Below are 17,197 nucleotides of genomic sequence, written 5' to 3'. Positions count from 1 at the left end.
GGTCCGTCTTCAGACCTATCTTGCGGACTTTGTTCCCTTTCTTAACATGTTGTGGCAGCGCCCTACTGTCTTTTCTCTTTGTGTACAAGTCTGTTTTCTCTCTCCATTCCTTTCTATGAACTTCACACCTATGCCACAGAACCTCCTGTTGTCCAACCTCTCTATGTCTTCTCTCTCTCTCTCTCTCACCAGAGCAAACTGACCTGTATTAGTACTTTAACAGCCAAATTACTTTGTTAGGGGCAGGAGGGGTAGGGCCAAAAATTCCATATCTCTCCATTATAAAAAAAATCTTGGGAGGAAGACTAGATGTGATCTTCTCAGAAGAAAATTTTACGTCCCGCAAGAGAGACTAACATCACGCGAGATAAGGCAGTGAGACATTTAAAACAAGTTCACGGACATCTAACCTAGCAGGTGTTGGAATGCTTTTGGCAGACACACTTCAGGTGCTCCGAGCTCTTAAAACAACAACAAGCGACAAGTAGAACATGCAGCTCACCAGCAGCAGCAGCAGAAATACATCCGCTGATCCGACCGCTTCTCCTTAGCGTGCGTTCAGCCCCCCCCTTCACAACACGAGCAGCGTTATACGTCCTGCGAGAAAGATTTAACCACTCCTGGGGCCGGAAATAAAGGACAAGTATTGTTTTTATAAAAGTTTTAAAGTAAAAGTGAAAATAATGCATATGTAACAATTTCCATGAAAATAATCTCTTTAAATTGTATATCCGGTAAACCAATCCTGGGGGTGGGCGAGCAAAGTCCCCTAGTCACAGTATAAATAAAAAAAATTGTTTCAGTAGATAATGGTTTAAGATATTTGTATATAATTTTCAGAATGACTCTAATAAAAATGTATTAATGAATAATTTTACACACTGGCCTGCCACTTATACATCCACATTTAACGCAATTGTACTTAAATGGTTTCATGAGTAGGTAGTGCTGTAACTACTGACTACACTAATAACAGTAACTTGCAGATTGCTTTGAAAATTTATACTTTAAAAATTGATGATAAAATATACTTTATGTGCGCGATTTTTTAATTGAAGATGGAGTTTCTAACGGATAAGAGACTTTATAATGTAATAAAAAAAAGTGAAGTTTAGCTTTCAGGTCTAAGAAATAACCTTTTTCTTTGCCAGTTTCAGATAAGACTAACAGGCAAAAGTTTGGAGTCACCCAAAAACCCACCGCCAATGTTAGCGATCTTCTCCCAAGCTAAACCATTATTTTTCCCCACTGTTAAAGAGGACATTAGTATTTATTATCCACTATTTAAGGAAGCAGCCAAATGAGGACCTGTAAGGACTTTGATGTACCTTATTCATTCTGGCCAAAGGTTTATGAGATTCTGACACTAAGGACAGAGGTTGTGGATGAGAATGAGGTATAAGATAAAAACAATCCTTGGGCCACAATCACATTTATGCACTGAAAGATATATTCAATAAACAGACCAATGATATCCACTCAAAACATTTCCCCTTTTATTAAAAGCAGCCCAAACATAGAAAGGTACCATCTCAAATATTGTGACCAATCTCTTGGAAATATTTGTTATATTAGAGAAATGATTATACCGGTCTTTATTGAAATTTTAAATTAACTGAATTTCTTGAAAATCAAAACAAAATATCTACCTATTAATATATGACAAGTACCTATAAAAAAAACAAAGTTATATTGACAATTTGCTAAAAATTATTTACAATGTCAAAAATGGGAACTTTCAAAAATTACAAAGCAGATAAAATAATCTTTTACCACCACCTTGTGTTCCTACATTGGGAACTACAGATGGCCATTCAGATAGGGGAAGTACAAGTTACAGCTCACTCAGACAATAGTTTTCCATAAATCCTACAGAAGCTTTAATGCAGAATTAAATCTCATAATTGATCTAATTTGTCACTACAACTTAAAATAAGTTAACCTGAAAGCCAGACAATATTATGCTAAAGAATATATGGTACATTGGATCATAGAAGGCAAATAGCAGGTGTCCAACATTTAGAGTGATTCAAAATTTCATGCTCATAACAAAAAAAGACTGCAATATTTTAATTTACTTATATATATTGCCTCCAATCATTTTCTATAAATCTAGAAGTCTAAGCTGTCATGCTATACATGTTCTAATTTGTTAAACCCACTGTAATATTTTTCATATCAATTCCAAACAGCAATTTTTTTTCATAATAAGTTCAAACTTGTTGATCTCCTACCACAAATGTATTGATTCAGAGAGACAAATATCTGCACTAAAAATGTAAATGTCATTCTCATGCTAATATAGACATGACATGTAGCCGTGTGTCTAGACCACCATGCTCCATCAGGAGCATTTCCATATGTGATGCTTAGAGAGTGTGGCAGCTTTTCAAAAGACATACATTTTGGCATATGGTTTTTCAGGATTAATACTTTGAGCACTTTACCTACCCTAGACTTCAAAACAATATGCCACGCTACAATATTAACTTTCATTTCTTAAATAACATTACACTGATACATTTTATTTTTAATAAGAATTAATCACAGAATCAGTCAAAATTCAGTTATTTATATGACAGCCATATTTGCAGAAGAGTAGAAATTGGAGCCCAAAACACAAGTTCAATATAAACACTAGAATTCCTGCCAAAATTTAATTCTCCCCGATCCCCTCAGTTTTTCTGACATGCACAAGGAAATTCATATGCCCTTATCAACTCAACAATTGCCCTCTGATAAGCGCTGTTGTTTCCCCAGACACTAATTCTTCTCTAGTCTGTCAATTCTCACTTTTAGCTCAAGTCTGCATAACAGATTATCTAGTGATGAGTTGTAAGGAATCGTATAGGAAAATGTTATTTGAAATACACTTCATGCGTGTTCTGCGTGTACAACGATCTGTGTAAATGTATGATGAACACATAGTTAAAACAAATTTTTTCATACATGATAGTAATAATGACAATGTTGACGAGAAGTGTATGTGTAAAGACTGAAGTACAAATATTACACAATAACAAAAAGCATATCAAACCAAGTGCGCTTTTATTCAAGAACTGAGGAAAAATTGTTCAAATGACATGTTGCTGTGAATGTGCAAAAACTGAAGTCCAATTTCAGTCGGTACAAAATAAAGACATTTCAATGCATTTGTGTGATTGCAGGTTTCATTTTCAATCGATTATATTTGACATCCACACAGGTGTCACAGTGGTAAAGCTGCTGCATAAGTAGATCTACACAGGTGGTGCACAGGTAACATTGCTGCCTGGCAAAAAGGAGCTCAAGGGTTTGAATCCTGAATCAGCTCTGCATGGAGCACTAGCAGTAGTGAGCTACCTATTATTATATGACAAACATATATTTGATTTCAGTTCATAATAGTCTGTGTAAATTTATTGTGGTTATAAAAGTTAGCACTGAAGGGACACACAAGCGCAGATGATTCATTTCTTCTTGGAATCTTGAACAAACAGACACCAAAGAGTCTATGAAGTTAGTTTTTAATCCCAAAGCATATCAAACATTTTTAGTACTAAAATGCATTGCACTTGTCATTCCAACAAATGGCACATTACAAACATTATTACTGCTTTTATGAATCGCATGCCAAATGACATTTAACAGACATATTTACTGCACTTGTCATTCCAAAACAGGGTATATCACAAACATTTGTGGTAATGCATTTTCTTACTACAAATGTTAGCCATGCGCCATCTGTTGGAGTAATGATTGTAATGCATTTTGCTACTACATGTGATATAAAATACATTCCAATTGATGGTAAACTGCAAACCATCAAAGCTGAGGTCAATGTTGATTACTTAGATTTCAAACCATCACAGATGAGCAGCATGGCTATTTTTTTTTTGTTTTGTTTTTAATATAAACAGTATATTCTGCACATACTACTATTTCAACCAATATACTGTTAGGTGTTAAATTGTATACTGTATATATTCCATATATATTAAATTTATAATAGCCATACAACTTTACATTTAACACAATCTAACTGTATGGTCCTAAAATTTGCACTACAAACCTAAACCCTTTCGTTAAATATCAAAGTGATACTAGAATTTTCATCTCTACCAACTCCAATCTACAAAGATAAAGCAAAATACTGTAACACCCGGGTACTGTATTTGCACAGTAGACACAGTATAAAAAAAGCCTTACTGATAAACAAAGGTTATTAAAAAAGGAGGGAAAAAAACCAAATCCATTGAAACCATTACTCTTCAGCTTAAATTAAAGCAAGAGCCAACTTTCCTCTCAGAGAGAAACTTATGGTTCTCATGTTATTGATACCATACCTGCAATCTTAAAAGCCATTGGATCTTCAGATACAGGGACTGGGCTCTCTTTAACTTCTCCAGTCCTGTCATGAGTTTGAGTAGCTGCTGGGATGGTAGCAGTGACAACAGGCATGCTTTTCATTTCCACAAATGCCACTGGACCACCTGGAGAGGGTTTAGAATTGTGAAAAAGGCTAGCCCAGGATTTAGCTGGTGGGTTAGATACAGCAGAGGCCAACACTGAAGTTGACAGTGGAGCTGTGGATAGCCCTAAGTCCTCAGATGATTTTGACTCTATCTCACAGGGCTCAGGAAAACCTCCTTGCTGCTGCTGGTCCTCATTTGTGCCCGGTGGGTCCAGCTGTATTTCTGCACAATTATCAGATTCAGGACACAACTGCCCATTTAAGACATTACTTTTCTCAATTTCCTCTTCATCAGTAGTACTATATACTTTATCATTGTCTCCAGAAATAGTGGGGATGTTGGTAGCAGTAACACAATTAGCAGCAGAATGAGAAGGATCAATACACGATACCTGCTGTGGCAAACATGGCACAGAAAGAAGGGTGCTAGAACCATCAATTTCATTTACAACAAGTTCAGTGCTCTCCTGAACAAAAGGCTCAAGGTTTTGATCAGCAGTCCTACTCGCATCTGTGACTTCGCTACTGTTAGAGGAGGAAGAGGAGGAAGATGCATTGTTCATATAAGTCAAGGATATGGCTCTACTCCCTAAGTTCAAGTTAGTATTATCAGGGCTTTCACAAGTCCTCTGATTACTGGCAGATGATACTGATGTGGCAGACATAATAGTAGCAGTGGTAATTAAAGCGGTGCTGCTAACACAAGCACTACTTCCAGTAAAGTCCTCTGGTACCATGCCTGAAGCCTCCAATACTGCTTCATCTGATCCATGGCTGCCAGGGCTTAAAGAATTCACTGCATGCCCATTGACAAGTCCTACAAGAATCTGAGTTTCAGAATGAGCCTGAGCACTATTGCTGCTGCTACTACCATTGCTACTCGACCCCTCTAAATAGTTATAATATCCTGGCGGCCTTTTTTTCTTTTTTTTACGTTCACGCTGTCCCAGACTTCCAAGAGTACTATCCATATCCAAACCTTGCTCTGCACGGTTATCATCCATAGAAGAAGCTTCAGAATGTTGGCAGTCAACAGAGTTGAACTCATTGGTGTTAGACACTTGCAGGCTATTAACTTTATGAGAGGGATGGCAGCTTAGAATGAATTCAGGAGCTTGTGGGTTCAGTGTACTGGAAACTTTGTGCTTGCAGTCTTTCAGCCCATCAGCCTCAGGTTCACATGCTTCATCTGCTCCACATTCAGTAGATTGATATTCCTCACCTGTAAGGACTGTAAACAAATACAGAAAAATTAACAGTCAATAAAATTGGTACATTGCATGGATTATGCAACACATGTGGTTATGAAATATAAAATAAATTTTAGTGAAGAATTAAAGAAATACTCCACCCAAAAAGAAAACTTTTCAATCCACTACCTCATATTTGCATTGATGGGCAAGAAATCTATTCTCCACAAAGTTCCCAATACAATGGACTTCAACAAGGGGGAGAAAACAACAATATCAAAACATCCATGAGGAAAAAAAAAGTCTTTTTACTCATCACACAATCCATGGCAATGCCAGGCACGTAGTTATGTACTTATATCATTCAATTTCATTTGCCAAAATATTGTGAAATAAACTACATTTTAAAAATTCTCATAAAGGTAGACAGCACTTTGAACTGAAGATCAACCTTCCCTTCATACATTGGTCAGGCCTGATCAGGTTCAGTTCATTCATTCATTGGCAATTACCATACTTTGCACCCCATAAACATTGAAGAGAATGGTCTAAGAAGTCTACAATCAGATTAAAACTTAAAATGAATAAAAACATTATAAAAGGTGGAACACATGGCATATTCAAGGTGCTACAACAAGCATGGGGCTAATTTACCACTACAGTTTAAAAAATTGACAATGGGGGGGGGGGGGGGGGGGGGGTGTTTGAAACAAACAAATACACCACTGCAGCTTAATAACCAAAGAATGATGCGACAGGCAGATTGTCAATTTAACAGCTCAACTCTGTTCAAAAGTGCTTTGTTCGCAAAAGGATTTTTGTATGTAGCAAAAATGTACATGTCATAAAGGCTGCAAACATGCAACTGGAAGCGTGATACTTGGATGTTTTAATGTTGATCTCTGTTGTATCCCCATAGAAGTCCATTGTTTTAGTAACTTTGTTAATCTTGTTTTAATAGAGGTAACAATTTTTTAGCCCATCCCTATAACACGGGGTAAAGCAACAATTCTTTTTTTCAGATCCTCAGAGACTTCTTTGCCATGAGGTGCCATGTTGAACTTCCAGTGACCAGTATGAGAGAGATAACACCAAATTTAACACACCTGTTCCCCATTCACACCTGAGACCTTGTAACACTAACAAGTCACATGACACCGGGGAGGGAAAATGGCTAATTGGGCACAATTTGGACATTTTTCACTTAGGGGTGTACTCACTTTTGTTGCCAGCGGTTTACACATTAATGGCTGTGTGTTGAGTTATTTTGAGGGGACAGTAAATTTACACTGTTATACAAGCTGTACACCGACTGCTTTATATTGTATCAAAGTGTCATATCTTCAGTGTTGTCCCATGAAAAGATATAATAAAATATTTACAAAAATGTGAGGGATGCACTCACTTTTGTGAGATACTGTATATACTGTTAAAGGATGAAGAAAGTAGTCTGAAACAAAGTTGGGTGTTGTCTATCAATCACCCCATAACAGAGACAAATTAAAATTCACCTGATAAAAATACTCATAAGATCAACTTCTATTTTCAAAAAATATTAAAAATGGAATAAAAAGGAAATTTACACACCAATCCATCTTCTTTAGGAGAACAAATTGCATGCAAATTAGAGGTGCAGGGGACATGTTGCATGACTACAAAAAAAATTTCTTACCAGCTTGAACTAACATTAGCCCTAGTTACATTGTATATCAAAGTACATTTTAGAGTAGCTGGACATTAAATTCTTTGCAGCTCTGTAGAAGCTGATCTCTCTCTGCATATAAATGAGGACTCGGATAACCTTTCAGGACTTTTCCTGCAATGGCATCCTTTAGGTTCAGGATTAAGTTGGAATAATACTCCTCATTGATGGTTTACATTTACCAGAGGAAGTCCACCATGATAACACACTCACAGCTCCAAAAACAACTGCAGTCATAAAATTTTCAGCTGATGGTTCTGTCCTGAATTTTTTGGGTTGTGGGGAGGTAGCAAGTTATAGTATTGTACATGGATTAAGAGACTAGAGATTGCCATCATCCTTGTGAGCTGATGCAGGGTAAGAACTGCTGAGTGGTTTTGTGCTACTGCGTTGCGACAGTTATACAATTTTTAATCCAAAACACTTTCAAAATTCCTTAGCGGCAACCAAAAAACAAACTGTTTACAAGAAAGAAAGCAATTTAAGGTAGACCTCAGGACCCCAGGAAATAGTGTGTAAAATGTTTTACTTACAAGAACAGTTTTAGTGCAAGTAAGAAGCAACAGTATACAGTAAGTGTTCAATAAAAGGAAGGAAGCATAAATAGTGTAAACAGAAGGACAGAGCTTTAAAAGGAAGGAAGTAATGAAAGGGGTGCAAAGTTAGGAAAACAATTGAAAAGTTTAACTTCCAAGAAATACACACAGTAGGCAGTTGAGAGGGAGAGTACCAAGGGAGCTTAAGGGGCCAACTAGTGTTAAATAAATGCAGTAGCTGTTTAATATTAAATTTATTAAAGATTTAGGTTAAATCATTTAACTAAAAATGGGTTGGGCAGTTTAGTAATCCAAGTCAAAATTTAAAAAAATGATGGCAATACAATGCAAGTCCTGTTGGATGTTGATAGGGGGGCCTGGACAGATCATCCATTCTTGAAGGCAACATCTGCAGGAGATGACAGTTGATCCACCACCTTGAGCTCACTGTTGCTCAGCTGAGGGGTGAGATGGTTGGCCTGCTTTGTTGTAGGGAAGTGGTGGACCTAGCCCAGATATCCTTTATGGAGATGATGTGCACCCCTAAAGTGGCTTGGGAAGAGACTCCAGACCACACAGGCAGAGATGTGAGTCACAGAGTAACATAGGCACAGGCAAAGGGTGCACACTGTCCAGGGGCATCAACCCCACAACTAGAAGTGTCAAATGGTTTTCCAGATCTTGCAGTACTGGAAGGTGACTAAAAACTTTGAGGTGGTAAGTGGACATAAGGAGCCCCAATGCCACCTTAAAACCATTTCCCAAAAAGCAGAAGGTAGTGATAGTTGGCGTGTCAATCATTTGGGTATGGGATGGACTGAGAGACAGTTTTGCTCCAGAGATCAAGAAAGTCACATAATGTGTTGCTAATGTGTTGCCTTCTTGATACACTGGTGCAAGCCATTCCTGGAAGGGTGGATGGGCTCTTGGCCAGAGTAGGGGTGGATCCAGTTATTATTGTCCATGGTGGGACAAATGACATACACAAGGGAAGGCTGTTGTTTTGCAATCCAAAGTATTACGTGCCATACTGAGAAACAGAACTGACAAGATGGTCTTCTCCAAAGTTCTACCTGTACCACATGCATTTGTGGCTCAAATCTCAGTGTATGATAGAAGGGTATGGGTTTATGTGGCATTAAGACTCCTTATGGAGAAAATAGGACATGTTCAACTACGATGGGTTACATTTGAACCAGAGGGGCACCAATGTGTTGGGGAGGCATAACAGTCACAATCATCTTTCATACAGGGATCAGAAGCCATTAAGCAGGTCAAAAGAATGTTAGGTTATATAATACTAGCTGTCCTCCACAGCAGCAAAACAGGACAGAACTTTAAAAATCAATAATAAAAAAAAAGAAAAGTAATTTGTATTGAGAAGAATTTATATGGTTTTGCTATTAGGGGTGAGAATGTAGCTGTGACCTCTTTGTCAAAAATGTAAAAAGTTGGCAAGGTATCTCTGGCCAAGAAGAAGGCAAGTGCGGTCCAACATCAAATGTTACCACTGTATCTGATTGTGTTCAGCTCTGATGGGAGACCGTCCCCCCCACGTGAGGAGAAGAGCATGTGGCCATGATATCTCTGCCAATGTGCAGGTACCGCCTAAAAAACACCCCCCCACGGCTCCCTACTTCAGACCCCCCACGGCTCCCTACTTCAGAGGTCCTGCCTCCCCCTCCTCTCGGCCCGCAGCCGGTCTCTCGGATTCGCACTAATAAATTGGTGCCACAACCGAACTATGATACTTGGAGCAATGAGAGAAGTCACAAAATCAACCAGAATGTTCAAGCAAATTATACAAAAAAAACTTGATTTAAATCTGTTAAGTAGTTCTCTCATGAAAAATGGACAGAAGTAGGATTTTTTATTTATACATACATATCTACATACATACATATCTACATACATACCTACAATTATTAGGCAAGTGAGTATTTTAACCATATCATTATTTTCATGCATATATTCCATCTCCAAGCTGTATAAACTTGAATGCTTATTTGATTTAAGCATATCAGGTGATATGTATTTGTGTAATGAGGGAGGGTGTGGTCTAAGAAGACCAACACCCTATATCAAGGTGTGCATAATTATTAGGCAGCTTCTTTTCCCTAGGCAAAATGGGCCAAAAAATAAATTTGACTCTGAAAAGACAAAAATTGTAAAAAGTCTTTCAGAGGGATGCAGCACTCTCCAAATTGCTAAGATATTGGGGCATGATCATAGAACCATCAAGCGTTTTGTTGCAAATAGTCAACAGGGTCGCAAGAAACATGTTGAAAAAAAAAAAAAAAAAAAGACGCAAATTAACTGCCACAGATTTGAGAAGAATCAAACGTGAAGCAACCAGGAGCCTGTTACCCTCTAGTACTGTCAAATTCCAGAACTGCAACCTATCTGTAGTGCCTAGAAGTACAAGGTGTTTAGTGCTCAGAGACATGGCCAAGGTAAGGAAAGCTGAAACCTGACCACCACTGAACAAAGCACAAACTGAAACGTCAAGACTGGGCTAAGGAGTATCTGAAGACAGATTTTTCAAAGGTTTTATGGACTGATAAGATGAGTGACACTTGATGGACCAGATGGATGGGCCCGTGGCTGGATCAGTCAGGATTCGACTCAGACGGCAGCAAGGTGGAAGTGGGGTACAGTATGGGCTGGTATTATTAAAGATGTGCTAGTTGGACCGTTTCAGGTTGAAGATGGACTCAAATTCAACTCCCAAACCTACTGCCAGTTTTTAGAAGACACTTTCTTCAAGCAGTGGTACAGGAAAAAGTCAGCATCTTTCAAGAGGACCATGATTTTTATGCAGGACCATGCTCCATCACATGCATCAAAGTACTCCATTGTGTGGCTAACCAGTAAAGGCCTTACAGATAACAGAATAATGACATGGCCCCCTTCCTCACCTGACCTAAACTCTATTGAGAACTTGTGGGCCCTTCTTAAACAGGAGATTTACAGGGAAGGAAAACAGTACACCTCTCTGAACAGTGTCTGGGAGGCTGTGGTTGCTGCTGCACAAAAAGTTGAATGGCAACAGATCAAGAAACTAACAGATTCCATGAATGGAAGGCTTACAGCTGTAGTTGAAAAGAAGGGTGGCTATATTGGGCACTGATTTTTTTTTTTCATGCCAGAAATGTTGATTTGGAAATGTATCGTTTGTTTATTATTCTCACTTTAACAGATGATAAACAAGGGAGATCTGGAAAATTTAAGTTTTTGATTTATTTGCATAATTCTGCACACTAATAATTGCCTAATAATTGTGCACACACATGTATTCCCTGGATAATGTTCACACTCATTTCCTTTGCATAACATTCAGGTTTATTAATATTTTGGATTGATTGATGGCACTGTATTTGTTTCATATTAAAAATTAATCCCAAAAATACAACTTGCCTAATAATTGTGCACATAGTGTATATATCTACATCTATATGTATAGTAAGTTGAGTGTAATTGTGGAAAACCATTTAGATAAGTTAACATCAAATGTAAACGTGGAAAACAATTTAGATCAGCTAACATCACATTATAATGTGACCTTGAGAGATGCTCTGGACCAGTGGTTCTCAGGCCCTGTTTACGCATGGCCCATATTAACAATTCAAACATTTTTGTGGCCCACATGTTAGCCTTCGCTGGCATATAATTTATTGCTCAGGAGTTTAGTAATTAGGGGTAAATATTACTAATATACAGTATTATGTAATTTTTTCTTTACATGTTTAGTTGCTCATTGCTTGCTACACAAATACAATAATAAATAGAGAGACAACGATAATCATTACCTGGTTTATTTAATTTTCATTTACGTTAGTAAAGTTGTCAAGGATGATGCCGTTTGGGCTTACATAGCATGTCAATTCTGGCTGAGATTTTTGATAAACACACTCGAAGATCATCCTCCACGTTCATTCTTGACCGATATTTTGTTTTCATGGCAGTCAATGCAGAAAATGAAACCTCGCACAAATAAGTTGTTGAAAAAGGTATAAGAACTTTCATCGCTAGTGCTGACAACGACGGATATTCAAGCGAAACTATGCACCAAAAGAAGAGATATCCGTAGCAGGATCGTCAAATTTGATTTGTAATGTGCGATCGCTAGACAGCTCCACTAATTCAACTTGTGCACGACCGGTTAATTCAGAGGATGCACACTGAAAAGGATTACGAATCCAGTCAAAAGCTTCAATGTCTTCGGACATTAAGTATTTGTCAGAGTATTCAGCAAGAGATGTCAGATGCTGTCTTATTACACCAGTGACCCGTTTCATTATCTCGCTGTTGACTGCATTGCTCTCTATAAATTCGCAAAATACCTGAAACATGTCGTGTGAATTGCTTTCGAGTCGCGTGCGCCAAAGTCGTAGCTTCTTCTTAAAAGCTGCCACTTTGTCGTATGTCTTGAGTAAACTGGCATCTTTACCCCGCAGTGATGTGTTCAGACTGTTCAAAAGACTAAAAATGTCAGCAAGGTATGCCAGTATGGCAAGCCACTCAGTATCTGCGACCTTAACGGCGAGGTTGAGATTGTGTTCGGTCAAAAACTGCATCAATTCAAAACGAAGTTCAAACACCTTTGCGAGAACTTTCCCTCTGGATAGCCAACAAATAGCAGAGTGCAATAGGAGATGCTTGTGTTCTGCATCTGCCTCGATACAAAGTTGAGCAAATAATCGACTGTTCCCTGTTCAGTTTTAATGAAGTTTACAATCCGTACAGTGTCAGAGTACAGATCCCAGAGTTTCATGCAAATTCTTTGAAGCCAATGCTTCACGATGGATCATGCAATGAGTGTCTACAATTTCAGGTGACACTTGCTTTATACGGGCTACAACACCATTGTTGCTGCCAGTCATTGTGGCAGCACCGTTGGTGCAAACACCGATGCAGTTCGTCCACTGCAGGCCAAAAGTTGTGAAAAATTCGTTTATAACACAAAATATTTCATCCACCGTCATTCTTGATGGCAATAACTTGCAAAAAAGAAATTCCTCTTCCATAACATTTTGCCAACAATAGCGAACATAAACAAGTAGCTGTGCTTCACCAGCGATATCAGTTGATTCATCTAATTGAATCGCAAACTTAGTAGACTGTAACCATTCAGTTAACTGCGTGACAATGTCCCCTGACATTTCAGAAATTCTTCTGTGGACAGTATCATTCGAGATGGGAATGCTTTTCAGTTTTGTAGCATATTCTGAGCCTAACAATACATCGCAAATCTCAAGAACAGCCGGCATGATAAGATCTTCTCCAATTGTGTGTGGTTTCTTTGCTTTTGCGATTCTCTGAGCAATCAAGTAGGATGCTTTAACAGTTTTTTCGTTGAGAGTAACTTGTTTTTAATACTGTCTTCTGTTTAGTGTATTCCGTGGCTTTATGCTCAAAATATTCTTTGGTTTTATTCTGTAGATCTGGATGTCTTGTAGTAAGATGATGACGCAATTTCGTCGGCTTCATAGCTTCGTTCGAGAGGATTTGCAAACAATGCACATCAGCAGATTTTGGTCATTTACTGATGGAACGAAACCGTATTTAATATATTCCACATCATATTTTCGAGCATATTTAGTTTTCTTACAAGCAACAACTTTAGTGTCGTCTTGATCATAACCGCTTTCGCTGCCACTACTATCTGTTTCTTGGTGTGAAGTCGAAGGCTTACGTTTCAAAAATCGATCCATTTTAGGGTCTAAACTTCTCTACAAGCCTAAAGTAATCTAAGTCTACTCTAAACAATAAAAAGGTTAACCGAAAAAGTGCGTGACAGTCAAATTTAAATTATTATTGCTTAAATCTCTTGTGTCATCGCTTGCATCAGCCAGTGTTAACAGCTACAGCTGCATTTTGATCCTACTAAAGTACTAAAATAACTAAATTAAACAAAGCGTCTCTAAGCCCTAAAATCCTGCAGCTTGCATCCATACGTACGGTCTGCCGCTAATAATGCGTAAAAAATGCAGATTATTTTCTTCTTTCCTCTGACTTTTTGTCTAATTTTGGTACTGATTTAAGACTTTAGCACGGACCACCACATTCCCTGTCACAGCCCACGGGTTGAGAACCACTGCTCTGGACGCAGTGGCTCCCCTTAAAACGAAAGTGATCAAAGCACACAGAAACTCTCCCTGGTATAATGAAAATGCTCAAGCTCTTAAATTAGAGTGTCGAAAACCGAAGCACAGATTGAGAACAACAAATCTACATGTCTTTAAAATTGCATGGACAAAGTGTTATAAAAAAAAAAAAAAAAAAAAAAAAAAAGCTCTTTTTAAAGCTCACTCAGAATACTATTCTACAATAATAGCAATAATAAAAATCCTCAGGTTCTGTTTAGAATACACTCACTCACTCACGCATATATACACAAACACAAAGAGGGCAAGCCCCCCTAGCATCTTCTGTGCCTGACCCCCAGAATATCAGTAAAATCTGTAAATATAAAAAACAAAATTTATTGGAATCAGAATCACGAAATTCTATAAATATGTAAAAGAAAAATTATTTAACGGAGTAAAAATCATGAAATGAGAATATTTACTCTCTTACCGATTGGAGTATTCCCATTAAACTGAGGTCCACTATGCTCGATGCACGTCTTTCTCGATATTTTAGTTAATAATTTAAAAACTGAATAAGAATCTGAAAATCTAACAACATCACATTAAAGTTTGATAAATTCTGAAAAGATACCAAGCATATATATTTAGGTTTTAAAATAAGCCCGATTTAAAGCGTGACAAAAGAGTGACATAAAATCATTGCACTTTTAGGTTTAGGATTTTATATACAGTGATCCCTCGCTATATCGCGCTTCGCCTTTCGCGGCTTCACTCCATCGCGGATTTTATATGTAAGCATATTTAAATATATATCACGGATTTTTTGCTGGTTCGTGGATTTCTGCGGACCATGGGTCTTTTAATTTCTGGTACATGCTTCCTCAGTTGGTTTGCCCAGTTGATTTCATACAAGGGACGCTATTGGCAGATGGCTGAGAAGCTACCCAACTTACTTTTCTCTGTCTCTCTTGCGCTGACTTTCTCTGATCCTGACGTAGGGGGATCGAGCAGGGGGGCTGTTCGCACACCTAGACGATACGGACGCTCGTCTAAAAATGCTGAAAGATTATCTTCACGTTGCTATCTTTTGTGCAGCTGCTTCCTGAAACGACATGCTGCACGGTGTTTCGCATACTTAAAAGCTGGAAGGGCACGTATTGATTTTTGACTGAAAAACAAACTCTCTCTCTCCCTGCTCCTGACGGAGGGGGTGTGAGCTGCCGCCTTCAACAGCTTTGTGCCGCGGTGCTTCGCATACTTAAAAGCCAAACAGCCCTATTGATTTGTTTGCTAGAGATTGTTTTCTCTATCTATGTGACATTCTGTGCTCCTGACACGCACTCCTTTGAAGAGGAAGATATGTTTGCATTCTTTTAATTGTGAGATGGAACTGTCATCTCTGTCTTGTCATGGAGCACAGTTTAAACTTTTGAAAAAGAGACAAATGTTTGTTTGCAGTGTTTGAATAATGTTCCTGTCTCTCTACAACCTCCTGTGTTTCTGCGCAAATCTGTGACCCAAGCATTACAATATAAAAATAACCATATAAACATATGGTTTCTACTTCGCAGATTTTATTTCGCGGGTGGCTCTGGAACGCAACCCCCGCGATGGAGGAGGGATTACTGTACACACTAGTGATGCCTCACCTGGAGTAATGAGTGCAGTTTTGGTCGCTAGACTACAAAAAAGACATAGCAGCACTAGAAAAAAAAACAGTCCTGAGAATAGCAACTGTTGATGCCAGAACTGCAGGTCATTAGTTATGAGGAAAGATCAGAGTATTTTCTGTTTAAGCAAAAGGAGATTAGGATGTGACATGATTGAAGTGTTTAAAATTATGAAAGGAATTAGAACAGTGACTGTAAGGTAACTTTTAACATATAGGTAAAATGCTTAAAGGACAAAAGTAATTACAGTAGATCCCCGCAGTCGCGGTTCAGAGTTCGCAGCCTCAACGCAGATTTTTCCTTAGAACTAATAATTGTTTAGCAGAAACTGCAAATACCCTCCGCAATTTTTATGGCTTTTTTCGTGGCAATACTGTACTGTAGAGAGAACCGCGGTTTGGGATGGTGAAAGTAGCCAATAGAATTTGAAACTGCAACTCCCAGCAGTGGATCCGATTGGTCTTCTGCCGAGGGTGCTGGGGCTGTTGAGGTCAAAGGATGTCAGTGCGGCTTTTAAAAACAGGGCCGGTGACCAAAAGCAAAAAAAAAAGTTTTTGTAATTTGTGTTTCAAGTTCCTGTCTGCCTTCTGTTGGGTTACCTGTAAATATTTATTTTGTCCTGGATCGTTTCATGCGTCTGGATTGTCTGCCATCTGCCTGTGTACATGAGGACTGTAAGTGGATTCATGGCCATCCTGCAAAGAAAGGAGCGCTCCTGAACCAGTCCACCCGTCTTCACCATTTCAGGAACTACAGGTAGGACTATCTTTACATTCCCATTCAACATGCGGATCTCTGGACTATTTTCATCATTACATTTCGTTTGCCGTTGCCATTTTTCATTAACTTTCATGATTTACTATGTGTTTTGTTTGTGCTTTGTTGTATTTAATGTGTAATCGCCATAAGGGGAACAAGGGTGGTATCGTCATTGTCTTATTTCATTTGTTTTCATTACATTCTTTATTTGCTGCTTGATTACCGGTTTGCTTTGTTTTTGCCTCTGTTGTGAGTGCGCGCTGGCCGGCTGGGTGCGTCCCTGGAATCTCCACCATAAAAATACATAAATCACCTTCGACAATGTGAATCTTAGAGGCACCGGACCACTACAGGTTATTCATTTCTCCTTGCTGCTGATTGACTGTTACATCTCCAGCTGAGTGTTCTTATTTTCCGATTACTTAAAAGCCTGTCCTTTTTGGCTGATTGCTTTGTTTATCTCTCCTCCCCCAGAAATGCTATGCTACAGTTGGGGGTTGTGTTCCCCTATGATGTTTGTCTATTGTTTAATCGATAACTAACTACATACTGAGCTTGTTTACTTCTGAAAAAGACATGTTTGTTTGAAGTGTTTAAATAAAAGTTCCTGTCTCTACAATATCCTGCGTTTCTGTGACACAAGCGTGACACCCTGCTGCAGCTGCACTAAGACTAGCCTGCCAGCATCAGCGCTTACCTCTGTGTGCTTGCGTGCAGCCGTTTCAAGCACAGTTGGCTCAGTGATTCACATCCATAGCCTCCATTGCACTTTGCACATGTTGTTCCTGTAGTGTA

The 17,197-nt window shown here is 38.5% G+C and overlaps 1 protein-coding gene across 1 annotated transcript in view; it reads right to left on the bottom strand.

Annotated features, from left to right (window-relative positions):
- usp10 (ubiquitin specific peptidase 10) overlaps nt 1-17,197 on the bottom strand; it is a 138,835-nt gene that overhangs the window by 75,890 nt on the left and 45,748 nt on the right. Inside the window, exon 4 of the mRNA XM_028809787.2 lies at nt 4,326-5,684. Coding sequence (XP_028665620.1) covers nt 4,326-5,684 — 1,359 coding nt within the window. The remainder of the gene's footprint in view (nt 1-4,325; nt 5,685-17,197) is intronic.

The sequence above is a fragment of the Erpetoichthys calabaricus genome, chromosome 9 (genome assembly GCF_900747795.2).
Source record: "Erpetoichthys calabaricus chromosome 9, fErpCal1.3, whole genome shotgun sequence".
NCBI classification, from domain to species: Eukaryota; Metazoa; Chordata; class Cladistia; order Polypteriformes; family Polypteridae; genus Erpetoichthys; species Erpetoichthys calabaricus.
Note: the sequence above shows the minus strand (reverse complement) of the source record. Positions and strands in the feature narration are given on the sequence as shown.